This window comes from Acomys russatus, chromosome 14 (genome assembly GCF_903995435.1).
Source record: "Acomys russatus chromosome 14, mAcoRus1.1, whole genome shotgun sequence".
NCBI classification, from domain to species: Eukaryota; Metazoa; Chordata; class Mammalia; order Rodentia; family Muridae; genus Acomys; species Acomys russatus.
Window position 1 is genome coordinate 36,877,385 of NC_067150.1, and position 17,352 is coordinate 36,894,736.

General features: G+C 50.3%; 1 protein-coding gene across 1 annotated transcript; it reads right to left on the bottom strand.

Annotated features, from left to right (window-relative positions):
• Positions 1 to 3,339: 3,339 nt before the first annotated feature.
• On the bottom strand, positions 3,340 to 14,589 carry Il10ra (interleukin 10 receptor subunit alpha). The gene is made up of 7 exons (XM_051156334.1): positions 14,450 to 14,589; positions 12,585 to 12,705; positions 11,947 to 12,134; positions 11,021 to 11,187; positions 9,871 to 10,021; positions 7,909 to 8,030; positions 3,340 to 4,277 (listed from the first exon to the last, which is right to left on the bottom strand). Exons 1-7 carry the CDS (start codon positions 14,514 to 14,516, stop codon positions 3,366 to 3,368), a joined length of 1,728 nt encoding a protein of 575 aa, XP_051012291.1. The 5' UTR covers positions 14,517 to 14,589; the 3' UTR covers positions 3,340 to 3,365.
• Positions 14,590 to 17,352: the final 2,763 nt, after the last annotated feature.

The following is a 17,352-nucleotide window of genomic DNA, read 5'->3' on the forward strand; positions in this document are numbered from 1 at the left end:
TCACTGATAGTGAGGAGGCACCATAGGCCTCCTCATTAATAGCAATAGGCTTAATTCTAAATTGTGTGGTTTTGTTTTGTTTTTTTTTTTTAAAGAAACCCTCAAACCCATGAGCACTGCAGGAAATGTGTGAGTCAGGATTCTCAGTATCTGGTGTCCTATTGGTGGGGGCGATAGCATCAGCACCCACTGCCTGAATGTGCCTCTCAGAGTTTCTGTGTTGTCCCAGACAGGCAACAAACAGCCCAGGTTCCCTTTCTCTGCCCTTCCCATGAGGGGCTCTGAGAACTTTCACCTAGTGGTGCTGGTGTTATGTGGGCTCTGCGGGTGGTATCCAGTCTCTCCAGGCACTGAGTGTTTCATGAGAGCAGGGTGGGCTGTGTGTGCAGGACCTGACCTTTGGGGGACTGCATGTTCTGTCACTATGTATATGGGGGTGGAGACAGAGGTGCTTTGTGGGGGACAAGGCAATCTCTTAACTATAGCTATTTACAAATTTGGGAAAACACTCTTTGGCAGAATTTCCTCCTCTGTCAGTATGAACCCATTTCCCCTCTCTCTTTGGTAAGAGGAAGTTCCGTTAGCTCACAGAAACCCAGAACCACATTCCTCAGTCTGGAAAAGCCCTTGAAAAAGGCGGCTCAACTGAAGACGAACTGGGGCCTTCTGGTGGGGACTTTAATCTGAATTCCAGAGAACCCTGAATGAGGCATTCTATCAGCTGCTGACTGGAAGAGTCCCCTAGGCTTCCCCAAAGGCCTGGCTGCACTGAGGAACAAACTGACTTCCACATCTACTGACTGCTCGAGGCACGCCGACACCCACAGCCCATCTCTGCCTCCATTCCGTCCTGCACGCTAGCCCCTCTAATGTTCTCTCCAAACCCAACTGAGCCTCCTTTTTTCTATAATGATACTCTCTCTGCTCTTTTATCCATCTAGAGCTCAGGCTCCATCTCATCTGCCTCAGCGGCTTTTCCACAAGGAAGAAGCCATCCCCAGAACTATTTCCAGGGTAGAATGGTTACTGTACTTCTCTGACCCAGCGGGGAGGTCCCCAGAGCAGAAATATGCCCATGTCCCATTCATGTGTGTGGTGCTATTCAACTTCTCCACGGAGGGGAGGACTCATGCCTTTCCAGAATGCCCTTCTTTCTCAGAGCGCATGGGAAGGCATGAGGGATATTAGGGTGGCGGATGGGAGGGCCAAGGTGTCTTGGTCATGTCAGACATACAGACACATGGGACTCAGGCCCAGACCCTAGGTTTGCTGCACCCACAAGGCTGAGTTCAGGGAGATATGCCGACCCCCACACTGATAGTTGTGGAAAATGCCTTTGGAACAGAACCCAGGAGGCTTTCAGCCTATGGGAAGCACCCAGACATGCCTTCAGGGCAAGGTGAGCGGGCATAGGGCCCACAGAATCCAACTCTAATAGCCCTTGATGGCTGTTTACACATGAAATGCCAGGTGCAGGGGCACCACACTGAACTCTTTTCATCTATGATCTCATTTCAACCTCATGACAACTGTCACTCACATGTCACCTTTGGGGAATCAGAAACTGAGAGTATACGTGCCTTTCCCAACGTCACAATTCGTGTGGAATCTGAGTCTGTCTGACTGGGGCCCAAGTCCTCAGACCTACTTCCTTAAAGCACGCCTTGTTTATAACCATCCTCTCTCCACAGTTATCATGAGACATCTGATTGCTTTCACAAGACTCCTGACATTTTATTGGGATGAAGACACATACCACCCATTCGCCAATGGAGGCACGTCCATTTTCTCAATGGGACTCTGCACTCCTGGGGACAGGGCATGTCAGACACTCTTCAACATTCAAGTTTTACATACAGACAGGGAAACTGAGGCACAAAGAGGAAACGTTACTTGCCCAAGGTCACACAGCTAGAAACAGTTCAGTCAAAACTAGACCTCCTGAGAGACCCAGAGCTCGGCACCTGTGATACGCTGCCTCTTCAATAAATAAGTGAGCAAAATAAATAAAGGTTCCAAGGGGATCCCGAGGAGCCCTCCGATTTCAGAAGGACCTCTGGTACCAGACTGGCATCATGACCTTCTTGGCAGGATGGCAAAGCTCGTGGCTGGTTTCACAGGGTCACACAGCCTATATTTGGAAAGCATCAGAGAAACTCTAGGCTTGGGGATCAGCAGCCTTGTTTTCTCTCCCAGCACCCTCTCTTGGTGGGGGCTGCAAACTGCCTTTGTTTGACAACAGGCCTCAAATGCAGTATAGGGAAACAGGGACCAGCCCTGGGCCCCAGGGACTAGCAGCTATCTTGACACAAGGTCCTAGGCTCCCACAAGATCTCTGAAACCTTGGCATGAAGCGGAAGCTGCCTGTGGGCAGATGGTCACTGTAATCTACTTCCTTCCAGCCCAGAGGCTGGTAGGACCTAAAATATCACCCCAGAGCCAACTTGGCTAACATTCAGCGTGAGTGACTTCCTAACGAGCCGGTCATTATTTTAGTCCCCTGATGAAGTTGCTGGTCCAAGGTCACACAGCTGAACACAGAGATAACATCCCAGCACCCTGTTCTTTGGCTCTGTAGTTAGAAATTAGCAGCAAATGAAGACATGAGTCCTAAGCCTGGGCCAATGCCTTAGCCCAAAGGCCACCTAAAGGGTAGTGTGCTAACACAGACAACCAGTTTGTCTGGTCTGACAGCACAATAGTGAGCAGCAAGGAGCAATGGCTTGGCCACTGCAGGTAACACAGGGACACAGCTATGTAAAAGAGGGAGATGTCTGCAGATGGATAGCAGATACACCCCACAAGAGGTACTGATTCTTGCTGGGTCTCAGTCCCTTCTTAATTGGCTGGCTGATCATTCAGGGTGGTATGCACCCCCAAGATCTCTCAGTGACAAGTACCCTGCAAAAGCTGAGGAACATCTCTGCATGCCAAATTAAACCTGGCTTCTGTGCCATCCTTTCTCTCTTGAGCCCTCCCAATACCCTGCAGCAGGCAAGCCACCCCAATTCCTTTGAGGCCGTCTAGGCTGATCTGACTTTAGCCCAGCAGTTGTACCACCTGCAGAAAGACGCGGAGTTCCACCCAAACACAGGTCCTTCCAGTGCAGGACCCAGCCCTGAGGAGTGAGGAGGAGGCTTCTGTCTACCCTGCTCAGCTCTGCTGGTGTCTACACAGGGCCCCACTCAGCGGAACTAGCCGCGACCTCCCATGCACCGGGTACCTGCACAACAAGACGGTCTTTGCAGACCACAGTGGGTCTGCCCAAAACCCAAAAAGACCCATGCATTTCTTTGACTCCTGGGCCTTTCAGGTACAGGCGGGGGAGCAGGCATGGCTGGAATACAAAGAACCATCAGCCTCTGTCATTCTTCTACTCGCAGGCTGGAGATCAACGGCAGCGTGGCCAGGTTAGCATCCAGGCCACTCAGGAGGCCACCAGGGGCCGCCCCACAGTCCAGAGGGGCAAGCTGATGGGCAAAAGTCCAACTGGCCACACTTAGGTCTTCACAGCTAACGTCATCCAGGAGTGACCACCCTTCAGCCAATTGATCCCACTGTCTACTTGTGGTCCCTGATGGAGCAGAGGTCATCCCGTGAGACTCTTGTTTCATATAACCCTTGGCTAGAGCTGGGGGAGGCCATGCTAAATCATCCTGCAGGCACACCCCGAGTTTCGGGTCAAAGGCATCTGTCAAGGGACTCTCCTTGTCCAAGTGTTCTGGTGGGTCGGCTGTCTCTTCCTTCCACCTGGTCTGTTTCTGATAGCCCTGGAATGTCACCATGACTTGTTTTTTCTCCTCAGGGATTCTGGGCTCTAGGAGACAGACATGGCCCAAGGCAGAGCCATCCTGTGTATTCGTAGGCTGCCCTGGAGAGTTCTGGACTAGGCTGATGTCACTATCATCCTGGCCCTGATGGGTATATCCAAACTGTTGCTTCCAGGTGGGCCCCATGCTGGAGTGTAAGTTGGGTTCCTGCAAGCAGATCCCACTGTCCGTGTTGTCCCCACAGTGGTCCGGAAGCTCCTGAGGCTCTTCATTTCCCAGAGTCCCCTGTATCTGGGGTTGGGAGCCAGGGAGGAGGAGTTGGGAATCTTCGGTCTGAAGTGATGGCTTGCCACTGCCAAAGCCACTGTCAGTGCTGCCATGCAGAGCCGAGTCTCTCAGCTCTGGTGACACTTTTGGGAAGGCCTCTAAGTCCAGGATATGAATGGCATCTGAAATTTCGGGGAAAGGAGGGTCTGCCAGGAAGAAGTTGTGGGGCTTCTCGAAGACCTGAGAGGAGAGGCAGAGGTGAGTGTGAGCATTGTTGTGGTCAGTATTGAGAACCACCGTGGGGTCCCGTAAGGTGTGTCCATAAGGCTGTTGTGAGGAAGATTAAACTGAGCTTGGAAGACTTGCCCTGAATGTGACACTATTCCGGGGGTTGGGATCCTGAGATGGATAAAGAGGAGACAGTGAGCTGAGCCCCAGGGTTCACCTCTCTCTACTTCATGACCATAGGTTCATTGTGACCAGCCTTCCCTCCCATAGCGAAATGCTGGAGCCAAAGTAAACTCTTCCTCAAGTTGCCTTTGTCAGGCTTCTTTTTTTCTTTTTAACAGCAATGAAAAAAAAAGAAAACAAATCAACTAACACAGAGAGAGGTATGGCCACCTGCAAGGGCCCTCCCCGGTGCCAGATGAGGAACTGTGGTAAATGTACAGAGTCAATGAAGAGCCCAGGTGGGGCAGCCTGCACTGAGCTCCCCTCATTTGTACTGGCATTAGAATGTTAGAATTATCCCCTATGGGCATTTCATAGTTTGGTCCAGCTGGATACATAGGAAACTAATGTTCCCAGGGCCGATTTCATAGGGCCTTGGTGGGGCGGGGGGCGAAGCTCTCAGATGTTCCACTTTTGAAGCTCTGTGACCTGGAAGCAGTTTGAAAAGCCAGGCCCATCCGAAAGTATATTTAAACTATTTTTGACAATGACTCCAAGTAAGAAACAGAGACTCAGTAAGCACCTGTGTGTGTAGCTCATGGAAGTCATTGAATAGAGTCACAAGAGAATAAGCATCTGTGTACCACAGTGCATTCTTCTTTTATCCCATCCCACCCTACCCTACCCCACCCCACCCTACCCCACCCTACCCCACCCACCCCACCCCGTCCTATCCTATCTTTCTAGCCTACCATCCTTTGCATTTTGTAGCTTACAGCCAAGGGCTTGCTCTCCTTAGTTGCCAAGTGTCCTGGGGGAGTCACTTAACTCTTTTCAGTTCGTTCCTCTGCTCCAGCCACAGTGGTGTCCTGCACACGGCGACCGCATCCCTGTCATAGGACCTCGGCAATGCTGAGCCATCTGCTTGGACTACTCTTAGCCTTCTATGTGTACCCTGCTCCTTGTTCACCTCAGGTAACACCTCCTCAGAGAGGCTTTGCATGCATCCAGGCCACAACAGTGCTGTAGCCATTTTCTCTGTGTTCCCTTACTTGCTCCTTCCTAAATTTAGTTCCTATATATGCTGACTGGTCTTAGGTCGACTTGACATGCAAACTACAGTTATCTGAAAGGAGGGAAATTTAACTGAGAAAAAGGCCTCCATAACATCCAGCTGTAAGGCATTTTCTTCATTAGTTATTAATGTGGGAGGGCCCAGCCCATTGTGGGTGGAGCCATCCCGGGGCTGGTAAGAAAGCAGACTGAGCAAGCTAGGGGGACACAAGCCAATAAGCAGCACCCTCCCTCCATGGCTTCTGCATCAGCTCCTGCCTCCAGGTTCCAGCCCTGCTTGAGTTCCTGTCCTGACTTCCTTCGATGATGAACAGTGACTTGGAGATGTAAGCTGAATAAACCCTTTCCTTCCCAACTTGCTCTTTGGTCATGGTGTTTCATCACAGCAATAGAAACCCTATCAAGACATGATAATACGGATTCTAAAGACAGCAACCGTCCAGTCTTAGTCATCACTCTAAGAGTCTAAACTGACCTGGAACTAGTAAGGACTTGGGTTTGTTGACTGACAGACCGACTGACAGACTGACTGACTGGCTCTGCTGCACCCCTGCCTTCATTTCCTTGGCACTTAATGACTCCAGTGCAATTCCTCTTGGTTGTGACCCTGTTTATTGCAACAGTGATTAGTGATGAAGGATGCCTCTTTTAGCAGCTCGCCACTGAGCCAATATCCTTATTTTTTCCTGTGCTTTAGTTTCTTATTCATAGATGAGATTAATGATGGCACATGCCTTCTTGTGGTTAAGCATGTGCAGTGCTTGGATCACTCGGGTTACATAGAAGATGCTCAATAAATATACACTGAGTTGAATTGTACTCCCTGGTAATTCTGTAAGAATTTCATCACCCCTGCCTCCTAGAACAGAAACTCAAAGCTCAGAGAGGTTAAATGACGTGCCTCAAGTCACCAGCAACCAAAGGCAAAGCTGGGATTAGATAGAGCTATCTGGACTTGAGGTCCTCAGTTTACGTAATAAAACTGACTTCAGTGATGTGTTGGATGGTCAGCTCAGTTGGCAGATGGCTGAGAGTCAGTTAAGGAGTATGCCAGGCCTCTCTCACACTAGCTACCCGCACAGACAGCAGCAACTGATAAATGGAACTGGATTGTTTAAATTAGAGGAGCAAAGCTCTAAAGGAACAGCAGTGCTGTGACTCATGGATTTGGAAGGAACCAACAAGTGGCTGCCTGTCATTTCTCGGCATCTCTGATCCCTGCCAGTTTCATGGCGTTACATTAAAGTTAGCCTTTTACACCTGGCTGGCACTGGCTGATATCAAGCCCCAGCCACCCCTCGAGGCCACATTAGTCAGTTTCCTCACTGCAAGCTTGCAACCAGGGAGGGTGCTCAGTAGCTAGCTCAAACACCACTTCACCCATTCATGTCTTCACTCATTTACGCAAAGAGGCTCAGGGCTACCCTCGCTCTTTTCCTGGATCCCAGTCTCCACAGGGCCAGGCTCAATAGTGCAGTTCATTCACCCCCAAACCACCAGTACCTGGGCACCAGGCCCTGCACAGAATATGAGCTAGTGTGCCCACGGAGCAAACCAAGGGTCAAGGTGTGGGGAACTGAATCTCCCAGGAGCACAAAGAAAGATGAGGACCAACTTCAGCTAGATACAAGGAAGAACTATTAAACCTTTGAGAGCTTCAAGGGCTAACTGACCCATGTCTTCTTTTTATTTCTTTACCAGTCATGTCACTAACCTAAGAATAGACCTTTGTCTAGGCAAAGACCCCCATTAGGCCAGGCTATATACATACACATATATGTATATGTACGTATACACATATGTCCTGTAGCCATCTATCATACATTAATATTGTATATTACCCAGGGTCCTGGTCTGTGGCTATCCACCTCTGACACGGCCTGAATCCAGGTCAAGGGCAAGCAGAGGTTTGGGAAATACTACTTGTGTTCTTGTTGGATGGGTTCTGTAGGCTGGCTCACCACACAGGCCTTCATCTGCGAAGGGCCATAGGTCCTGGCCTCCCCTCAAGCCCTTTCCTCTCTAGGCCAGCTCTCCACTCTGTTCCCTCCCTTCTGTGACCACTCTAGCCCTTCTTTCTGTCCTTCAGAGACTCACGGTCGGATGACGCAAAACCTCCCTTACAACTCCTCCCTACTGTGTGTGCCTGGGAGTGGAAGCAACGTCTCTGTCCTCGTAAAATAAGGACAATGACGAGGACCGATTCATGATGCATGGTGTGCCAGTCCACAGGCCATTGTATAGATGACAAAACTGTGATTACTCAGTGTGCACCTGTGTGTCCACACTGTCTCTGGGCTACTCAGAGGTTCTGTTCTCCAGACTGAGTTTAGTGTTTTCTTGTGCCCCGCCCCCCCAATGTCCCCCAACCATGCAGGAACCCAGGAGATACATACAGGGCACTTACCAGGACTGCAGGTAACTTCCCCGAGTGCCGCCGGATGTAACAGTGGAGAGCCAGGCAGGTCAGGACTCCGCAGAGCAGCAAGACAAAAATGAAGAAAATGCTGAGGTGGGTCCCGGTGAAATCTGCAGACCCAGAAAGATGTTTGTGGTACATAAGGTTCAGTCCCCAAAGATCCTTTCACCATGCTCAGAGCACACTAGGTGAATGGCCTGAGGTCATTCCCACAGGCAACTGGAGGGTCACAGCCCTAGAGGTATCTAGGTTCCTAGTAAAGTCAGACTTCACCAGCTCACCAGCTCCCTTAGTAACAGGCTGATTTGGCCTCTAGCGGCTACACAGGATGGCTAGTAACCACGGTGGCAGGTTAATAGTAGGTAAGAGTGGAGACCGAGATCCCAGCTTTGCCTCTTACTAGCTGTGGGACTATGGACCAAATAATGAATCCCTCTCAGTCCCGCTGTCCATGTGTACAAGGGGAAAAATTACAGTGCTGCCTCGAAGGACAGTTGTCAGACACCACGCCTGCATCGCCCGACCCTAGCGACAGTCTTAGGCAGTCAGTGCCAGCATCACCCCATTTTACATATCGAGATCCCAAGGCCCTGAGAGATTAAATCGCTGGCCCAAGGTCACATGTCTGTAAACATTAAATCTGAGAGTCAATCAAACCTTTTGTTCATAAGGACCTTAGAAAATGCAATCAGCGCTTAGAGAGGCTGACATACACTCAGTAGCTTACTCTGTGGTGGGGATTTCATGTTAATGAGCTGCACTGAGGTCTATTGCAGATCTAGGAGGAGTCCCTTTCCTGACTGCTGGACAGGGCACTCCCAGGGCACATGCTGGACACGGTGTGTGTATTAGCTACCATGGGTAGCTAGTTACGGATCCTTCTGGGCAATCAGTTGATCCAAAGTCTCTCAAGGGACAGGCAGTTTGCACACCTGATTCCCCATCCCAGCCCTGGGCCCCTGACTGAGGACCTGGAACAGGCTTTGCTGACACCCGCCACATTGGTACTAAGGGGTTACACAGTGAGACCCTGCCTCAGCATTGCTCCTTTGGGGATACTCAGGGCTGGAAGGAGCCCTTTCCACACCCCACACTGGCCCTGAGGAGGAGCAGCCCGAACAGAACTAAACAGGAACTGGTGCACCGATTTGGCTAGGCTGGCCAGTGAGCCACAGTCGGCCTGTTTCTGGTCCCCCTCTGGGAAAGGGGATTGGGGTTACAGAAAACTCACACTATGACCTTTACATAGGTTTTGGGGATTTGAACTCAGCTCCTCAAGCTCTGCATGGACTGAGCCATCTTAGTACTTCCTTGAAGGCTTTTGGATTTGCGCATCGTTGTTGCTGATTGTTGCGTAGTGCCTGGCTTTGTGTTTTAGAGCTCTTTGGAACTGGGTTGGGCCTTCATGGCATTTGAATGTCAAGCCTTAAACTCTGGGAAACACAGAAGTTGTCAGGACTCTGCTGAGCCATTGGGGTTCTGGTTTGAATGTGTATGTATGTGCACATGAGACAGAGAACTAAGCATGCTGGGACATCATCGTGATTAGCATAACCATAAAGTATTAAGATTTTACTATCTAAGAGGGTGTGGTTACCCATGCCTTTAATCCCAGCACCTAGGGGGGTGGAAACAGGCAGATCTCTGAGTTCAAAGCCAGCCTGGTCTACAGAGTGAGTTTGAGGACAACCAGGTCTATATAGAGAAGCCTTGTCTTGAAAAAAAAAAAAAATTTTTTTTTTTACTGTCTTATTATTTCCTAGGGTAATTATTAATTTTTTTTCCAACTTAGGATAGTTCTAAGCAGGATGGGGCAACTTCTTCCATGGTTGGTGTGAAGGCAGATGGCTCTGTGTAGAAGCCCTGGGCCCAGTGTGGGTACCAACAACCCTGACCATCGCTTTTTGGGTTTGAGAACCCTCTGCCTGGACTGCAGCCTGGGCCACTCACACTGCTCCGTGAGACGTAAACACTGCTCCTCTGACCATTCGCCCCTGTTACTCCGGGATTCCACGAAGGGCTTCACCTTGATACAAAACTCTCTCATCCCTCTGGGAACTGTCAGTCTGAAGTTCTCCTGATGCACCGTCTTAGTTAGATTCTGAATCGGGAAACAAGAACAACAGCAAACAACCCTTTTGTGCATGGCGAATGGAAGCTGAGAGTCGAGGGAGGGGGTGTGGGTGTGGGTGTAGGTGGGGGATCAGGGGTAGGGTGGGGAGCCTGGTTTTTGTTTTCTGCAGGATGAACCCAGGGCCTTGAGATACAAGACAAGGGCTGTTGCTCTGTGAGCCAGCCCTGGGGGAGTGGGGCACTTTAGAAATTTCTCTGTCAAGTTTCTTCTGTCATCTAAGCTAATAAACCCTATGATCATCAGTGCAGCCTGCCAGATATCTAACTACCCAAGCTAATTTTGCTTTAATCTTTGTGTGTATGTGTCTGAGGTGTATAGGTACAGATGTATGTGCGCGTTTGTGTGTTAGTGCAGTGTGTGTGCCACAGCACACCTATGGAAGTCACAGAACAATCAGATGTCAGCCTTCCATCTTCTACTTTGTTTGCAACAAGGTCTCTTTGTTGCTTGCCACTGTGTACTCTAGCCTAGCTGGCTTGAAGCTTCCTCTGGCTTTATGTGGGTCATGGGGATTTGAACTTAGATCCTCATGCGTGTACACAGCAAGCTCATTACCTGCTCAGCTATCTCCCCAGCCCACTACTTTTATCTTAATAGAGCAAAGGGAGTCTTTTTATAGAAGTAGAAGCTCTTCACAGAAAGAACTAGAAACAACCGAGGCAAGAACATGTAATGGATTCCAGACTGCATGGGCCTCAGAACATCTTGCAGCTCTGTTTCCTTATCTGTGAGCTGGAAGAAAACGTTCACGGGTAGCTGCCGCATGCCTTGTGCACTGTTGATGCTTGGTAGGCATGCTCTTATCACTGTCCCCTGGCAGAACAGTTTGAGAGCCGTAAATATGTCAGCTCCCTCAAGGCTCCCCATAACCTCTTTTATATGTGTGTGTGCCAAGCTCCCCGGTGGGACATGAAAGTGATTCCAATCTAGGTAGCCCTGACCCAGGGCCCTCAGGGAACCCCATACCTTTTGTTCCGAGATCTTTCGGATGGAAACCTTATAAGCACGGAAATTCTTGAAGATCTGTTTATACTCTTGACCTGCAGGGACGATCTTGGGCCTCGGGGGATGGATTGTACCTAAGATCCAGCCGTTGCTCGCCTCCAATGTCACGCTACCCACAGTCAGGATCACTGAGTGAGAGAGGGGGAAAAGAGTGAGGCAGAAGGCCGAGGACGGCATCCAGAACCTGACTCTAGGATCAAACTGTACCTGCTCTAAAGTGGAGCCCTTGGCTTTATAACTCTACCCCACATGAGAACGTCTTGGCGGATGTGTCCTACGGATCTTCTAGCACCCAGGGAATCTGAGTTTCTCAGCCTGGGCCATTGACATATAAATTTTAAAGCTGCTCCCGAGGATATGCTTACTGGAGGCAGCTGAGGCCTAACTTGTAGGTTGGCCTTTGGGAACCAGTCGCCTCCTAGATGTCACCTCTAGCTCTTACAGAGTGAGATCACCTTGTCCCCAGATGCTGTGCAGGCCCAGTGTGGATAGAAGGAGTTCACTGTGGCCAGGCTGGCCAGGAACTCCTTAGGAATTGTCTTCAACGGCAAGATCTGAGAGATTTCCCCTACAAGGGGCCAGGCCTCATCTGGATTGTATCTCTACCTGCTTTCCTGAGTACCAAGGACTCAGCTCCTCTCCCTGAACTCTACAAGTTCATAGCTACTATGGCTCTTGTGACTCAGACACCCCACCCATCCCAAGACCTCTCTTATGAAGGATAAACAATGTCAGTTCCCTTTAAAGTCTCAGACAGATCTGTTGAGGCAATCAGTTCCCTAGCCGGGAAGCCTGGTATTCATGAGAAGCCGTGGGAACAGACAGAAAACCTGTAGGCTGGAAGGGTCCCAGAAAGCCATGTTCTAGGTCCAGGAGAGGCAAAGCACCTTCATCCAGTGTGAAGCGAGTCTCAGTGAGGGTCCAATTGGAGTGCTGGCTGTTGTCCACAGCCCGGACTCTGGCCCAGTAGCCATAGCCATTGTAATACAGATCCAGGGTGAACTCTGTGAGATCGCAGGACAATGCCTGGGCCTCTCTACAGCTGTGGGCGTCTTTCCAGACAGTGGATCCATACCTGAAGAGATACCAGAGCAGGCACTGGGGAAGCAGCTTGCATCCAAATCTCCCTCCCCTGCCATTCCCGTAATGGCAGAAAAGGAGCTGCCCTCAGGGCTCTAGCTAATTACAAGTCTCCCTCTTGCTTAGCCAAGGTCCCTGTTGGCACCCATGGTCTAGAAAGCTCATGGGCAGGATTTGAAGCAGCGCCTTCCTCCACAAGCATGTGTTAGCCCACTCTGGAGCCTCCTGCTTCCTTCCCGGTAGTTACACTTGTGAATGTTTTTTTCCAGAATACTAGGAAGTCCTCAGGGCCAATAGCTGCCCACCTTAAGGATCCCAGCACATACAAGCAAGTATGTGTTAAAGATGTGTGTCAGCATCCCTTCTGGTCTCATTTCAATTTAAAGTAGTCCCTCCCCTACCTCCTTCTGGTCCCCCTCGGGCCCCTGTACCCTGCTTTCCTTACTTCTTCAGTGCTACTTGATAGTAGGTGTCCTCAGACTGGTTTGGGATAGGTGTCCAGTGAAGGATATGCTGGAAAAATCTGCCTTCAAACCACACAGAAGCAGGGCTGGGCAGTTCTGTCCCTGGGGGAAAAGAACGCCAACACTAAAGAAACAGTTATCCCCAGGACCAGGGAGAGGGTGGTGACAGCAGCGGGTACTTTGTGAGGGAGGGGCTGTGCACTTTACACATCTTCCATTTAGTGACCGCAGCAGCTCTGGGCTCTAGACACACGCCAAACACACTGAAGAAGAAACAGGAGCCCAGAGACGCAGACAGCTTGCCCAAGGCCAATGCAGTCAGCAAGGGGCACAGTGGGGAATCTCTCTCCAGAAGGGGTCTCATTCCAAAGCTAGGGTCCTGTCCTTCCATGCCTATGTTGTGTGGGATGAGCCAGTCCCCGCCTCTGCCCGCCTAATCCCTACCCTTGTTCTAGCACCATCCCAAGAGCTTAATTCTCACTCAGGCCTGCCCAAAGCCATGGCCCCTGGCCTTTTCTGGACACACAGACACCCTGCTTATTGACATTATAGTGTGTTACAGCCAGTTCCCTTTAAAAACCTCAGACAGGGCTGTTGAGGCAACCAGTTCCCTGACACGAGAAGCCGTGAGAGAACAGACAGAAAAGCCCTGGGCTGGGGTCTTGCCTGGAAGGGTCCCAGGTTTTGACGCCACTCTGCTTTTTTCTACACAGACATCTTGGTCGGGGGTGGGGTGGGGGGGCCTTAGGGCTTTCTCCATCCCCTCCCCCTTCCCCATTTCTAGACTCACTGCAGCTCAGCTGTGGGGCACCTGTATCATCAGATACCTAGACTTCCTTGGGACCCTCTGTCCTTTCTGTAACAGCGGAACGAACATTCCTGTTTGAACTCTGCTGATGACTTCTGCCAGGTTAAGCGCGCGCAAGGCCAACAGCCCTCGTTCCTCCCTAGCCTTCTTGACCCTTTAAGAGGTCTCCTCTCTCGAAGGCAGCTCTACACTCACTTCCCTTCTTCTCAAAAACTGTCAGCTCACCAGTCACGTTTCTTTTTGAGTGACTTCGTTATTCTCAGAAAAATACACTTGTCCCTGCAGCCCTGGCTTTCTTTCCTGTACTATCTTTGAATCTCAAGGCCATGTTTCATTTGCAAAACTCTGTGAGGGAGGGTGGAAAACTCAGGCCCCCGTTTGTGGGGTTCCGCCTGCACAACCCCAGCGGGGCTGTAGATCATACGACCGGCGGACTGCCTGTTTTACTCCAGATTTTGGAGTCCTATAAAAGTGTTTTGGGTTCCTGGTCTAAGTGCCTCTGTACCTCTAAGCCCCTTAAGCTCCCTGCCTTTTCTTTCTCTCCTGGGCTACGGGAACCTATCCTGAGATGAAGGGTAGGTAAAATGGGGAGGAGGGGAGCAGCTGCCAGCAGAGGGTGAATGGAGGTCTAAAGACTGACAGGGTGGTCAGGAAGGGTGGGGGGAAGGGAGAACTGGGCGTGAGATGGGTAGTGTTCAGGAAGAGGAGCCTAAGAAGGGGCTCAACCCGACCCCTGGAAGAACCAGAGCAGCCAGAAAAGCAAAGCCTAAAAGTACAGTTTATTGGGAGGTGGATGGGTGATGAGTTTGGAAACAAGGGTTGCGGGATGGAAACTATAGGCCTTACACATCTATTTCTGGCCACCCCACACCCTGGACAGCCATGGTTAATCTTAGCCTTCTCCACTTACACAACAGGTGAGCCCCAGACCCAGGTTTGTCAGAGCGCAGGAGCTGGGGTGGGGACCTCGGGCCATCCAAGCCGATTCTCCGCGGAATGTGAGCTTTAAAGCAACAGAGCGAGCTCTGAGGAGCCTACCGTGTGCGCGGAAGCCCAGGCTCAGACTGGCGAACGTGAGGAGGAGTGGGAGCAAACGCGACAGCATCCTGGGCGCACAGCGGCATAGTCCGCTGGAACCGGTTTGTGCGGCCCCCGGGCCGTCGGTTTAAAATTGAAGACTGACACAGGAGTCCCCTTGGCTAGCCAGACCGCCGCCTTGGGGCGGGGCCTCAATACGCCCCGCCCTCGGCCCCCGCGGAACTTGGAAAGCCCGGCCAGCTAGGTCTAGTCTAGGGCATTTGTCTCAAGGCAGCTAAGCCTTCTGAGGCTCAGCAGCTAAGCTCTCAATAGCCCATCTGGACAGCCCCCTCCCTTCCCCTCTCCTCTCTCTGTTTCTCTGTCTCTGTCTCTGTCTCTGTCTATCTGTCTCTGTCTCTGTCTCTGTCTGTCTATGTCTCTGTCTCTCCCTCTCCCTCCAACTCTCTCTCCAACTTAGCACATTGGGTGGGTTCAGAAGCTGGTTGACAGCAAGCAGATTTTACGCTGTAGCATCATCCCACAAGGCCAGAAATTGGCTGACTGGGCCAGTCACAAAGCACGGGTGTGCAAGGACACCTGTCCCGGTGTTGCCCTGGGATCTCCATGTGGGACCCTCAGCTAAACTACAAGTGAGGGACTGTTCCCTACCTGATTTCGGATTTTTGGTAACTCCCCGGCCTTTTAGCTTGTTCTTCTTGCCTTAAATCTGCAGATTAGAAGTGATGATAGGCCTATTGAGGGACCTGGTATCACTCAAGTGTCTCTTCAATGGCCAAGACACCTGCCTACTCTCCAGTTTCACCGAAGATGTTACTGTGTGAGAGAGCAAGCTTTGTCCACTTCACTTATTGTCAGGTGGCACCGCTACTGTTTGTGGGTCCGTCTGCCAAGCACATATACATGCTGTCCTGCAAGCCCTGTTTTTGTTCTGAGGGGTCACAGAAGCTAAAGAAGAGCTAGAGGTATTGGATATCCTTGCTCTTAAGAAGTCATTTTCCACTCCCCTCAGTGCCTACTGGTCACAGTGAAGACATCACTGCCTGGAGCAGGTATGGACAGCCTTCAGTCTGCAAGTTGCACGACCCTCAGAGTAACTCCCAATCCTGCCTCACGTAAAATTGAAAACTTACCTAAGGCAGTATGAGATATGAGATATTTGTTAAAGGCTCTTTTTTTTTCCTCTTTAATTTCGGGCAATTGAATTGGACGCTTGTCCAGTGTGAATTCTGTAAATGAAAAGGGCCTGTCACTATGTCAAAAATTTGGACACCCCTGTACCTGGAGAAGGGGGCTCCAAGTTGGGCTGTGGCACATGCACACTGCTTATATGACCTAGGAGCTAGTGATGCGCACCACTCTCATGGCTTATGGAGACACAAGCTTTGTCTAAACATGCATGTGTGCATGTGTGTGTGGCGGGGTGCGGGGGCGGATAGTGCTATGCCCAGTGGCCTGGAAGGGGGTGTGCCAAGTAGACTGGGATGGTGTTCTGTGCTGAGCATGCTCAGTGGAAAAAGTGCTTGTCAGCGAGGACCAGGCTGCCCTAGCTACCTGGCTAGTTGGGAATAATATCTGTGAACCACAGCATTCAACACACACACACACACACACACACACACACACACACACACACACACACACAATCAGTGAGGACCATAATCAAGAGACGGCCTTGTTACCACGCCCTTGTGCCAGCTAAGTCGGAAAGCTTCCGAATTGTTTTTTTTTTTTTTAAGATTTATTTATTTATTACATATACAATGCTTTGCCTGCATAGCAGAAAAGAGCACCAGATCTCATTACAGATGGTTGTGAGCCACCATGTGGTTGCTGGGAATTGAACTCAGGACCTTTGGAAAAGCAGACAGTGCTCTTACCCTCTGAGCCATCTCTCCAGCCCCAGAATTGTTTTAAATAGCTGTTTTTGCACTATCTGTCCCTCCACTGGTAAAGACTATACACTGCTTGGTAGTAAGTACCCAGATGTGACTTCTTAGTCCCTTTAGTCCCTCAAAATTTTTTTAAAAAGAGAGCAACTGTGATGTTCCTTCCTCAGTTGCCTCTCTTTGAGCTCTTGGTTGAGCTGTAAGAATTTTAAGGCCTCAGGCTGGAGAGATGGCTCAGAGGTTAAGAGCACTGACTGTTCTTCCAGAGGTCATGAGTTCAATTCCCACATTGGTGGCTCACAACCATCTATAATGTAATCTGATACTCTCCTCTGGCCTGCAGGTGAACATGCAGGCAAAGCACTGTATACATAATAATAAATAAATAAATATTTTTTTTAAAAAAGAATTTTAAGGCCTCACTCCATGACCATTTCAAAAAAGGATGGGGATTGTTCATTCATATACCAACAAGCTGATGCTGGGAAGTGGGGCTGGCCCAAAACCAGGTCCCTTCCTCTAGAAACCACCTTGCAGAAGACAGAAAGTGAGCAGAGATTTTAACAGTTTCTGGTAAGGAAAGTACAGACTAGCCAGGGGAGGGACATGGGGTGGAGAACAAGGACAGCTTCCTGGAGGAGATGGCCTCTCAGCTGAGATGGCAGTAGGTGAGTGATGGATGGATAGGGTGGGATTTGTACATTGGAGATGAGGGGAGAACTCTGTAAAGTGGGTGAGTACTCCTGTTTGGAAAAAAATTACACCCTGTAGCTGACACAGTTTGACCCTCTTCTCAGGGCAGAACCAGCTTTGAGTGCAGGGTATTCCATGTCCCTGCTTCTTCCATGGCATCCAGGGGAGAGGCTGGCTGGGGCATATAACGATCATACCTTAGAAAAGCAAAACCTAAAGAACCTACATGCATGCTGTTCTGGGTTGAGTCACTAGTTCTTTGGATCTGACAAATCTGCTCCGAGGTTCTGCGATGAACACCTGTGTTGACACTGATGACAAATA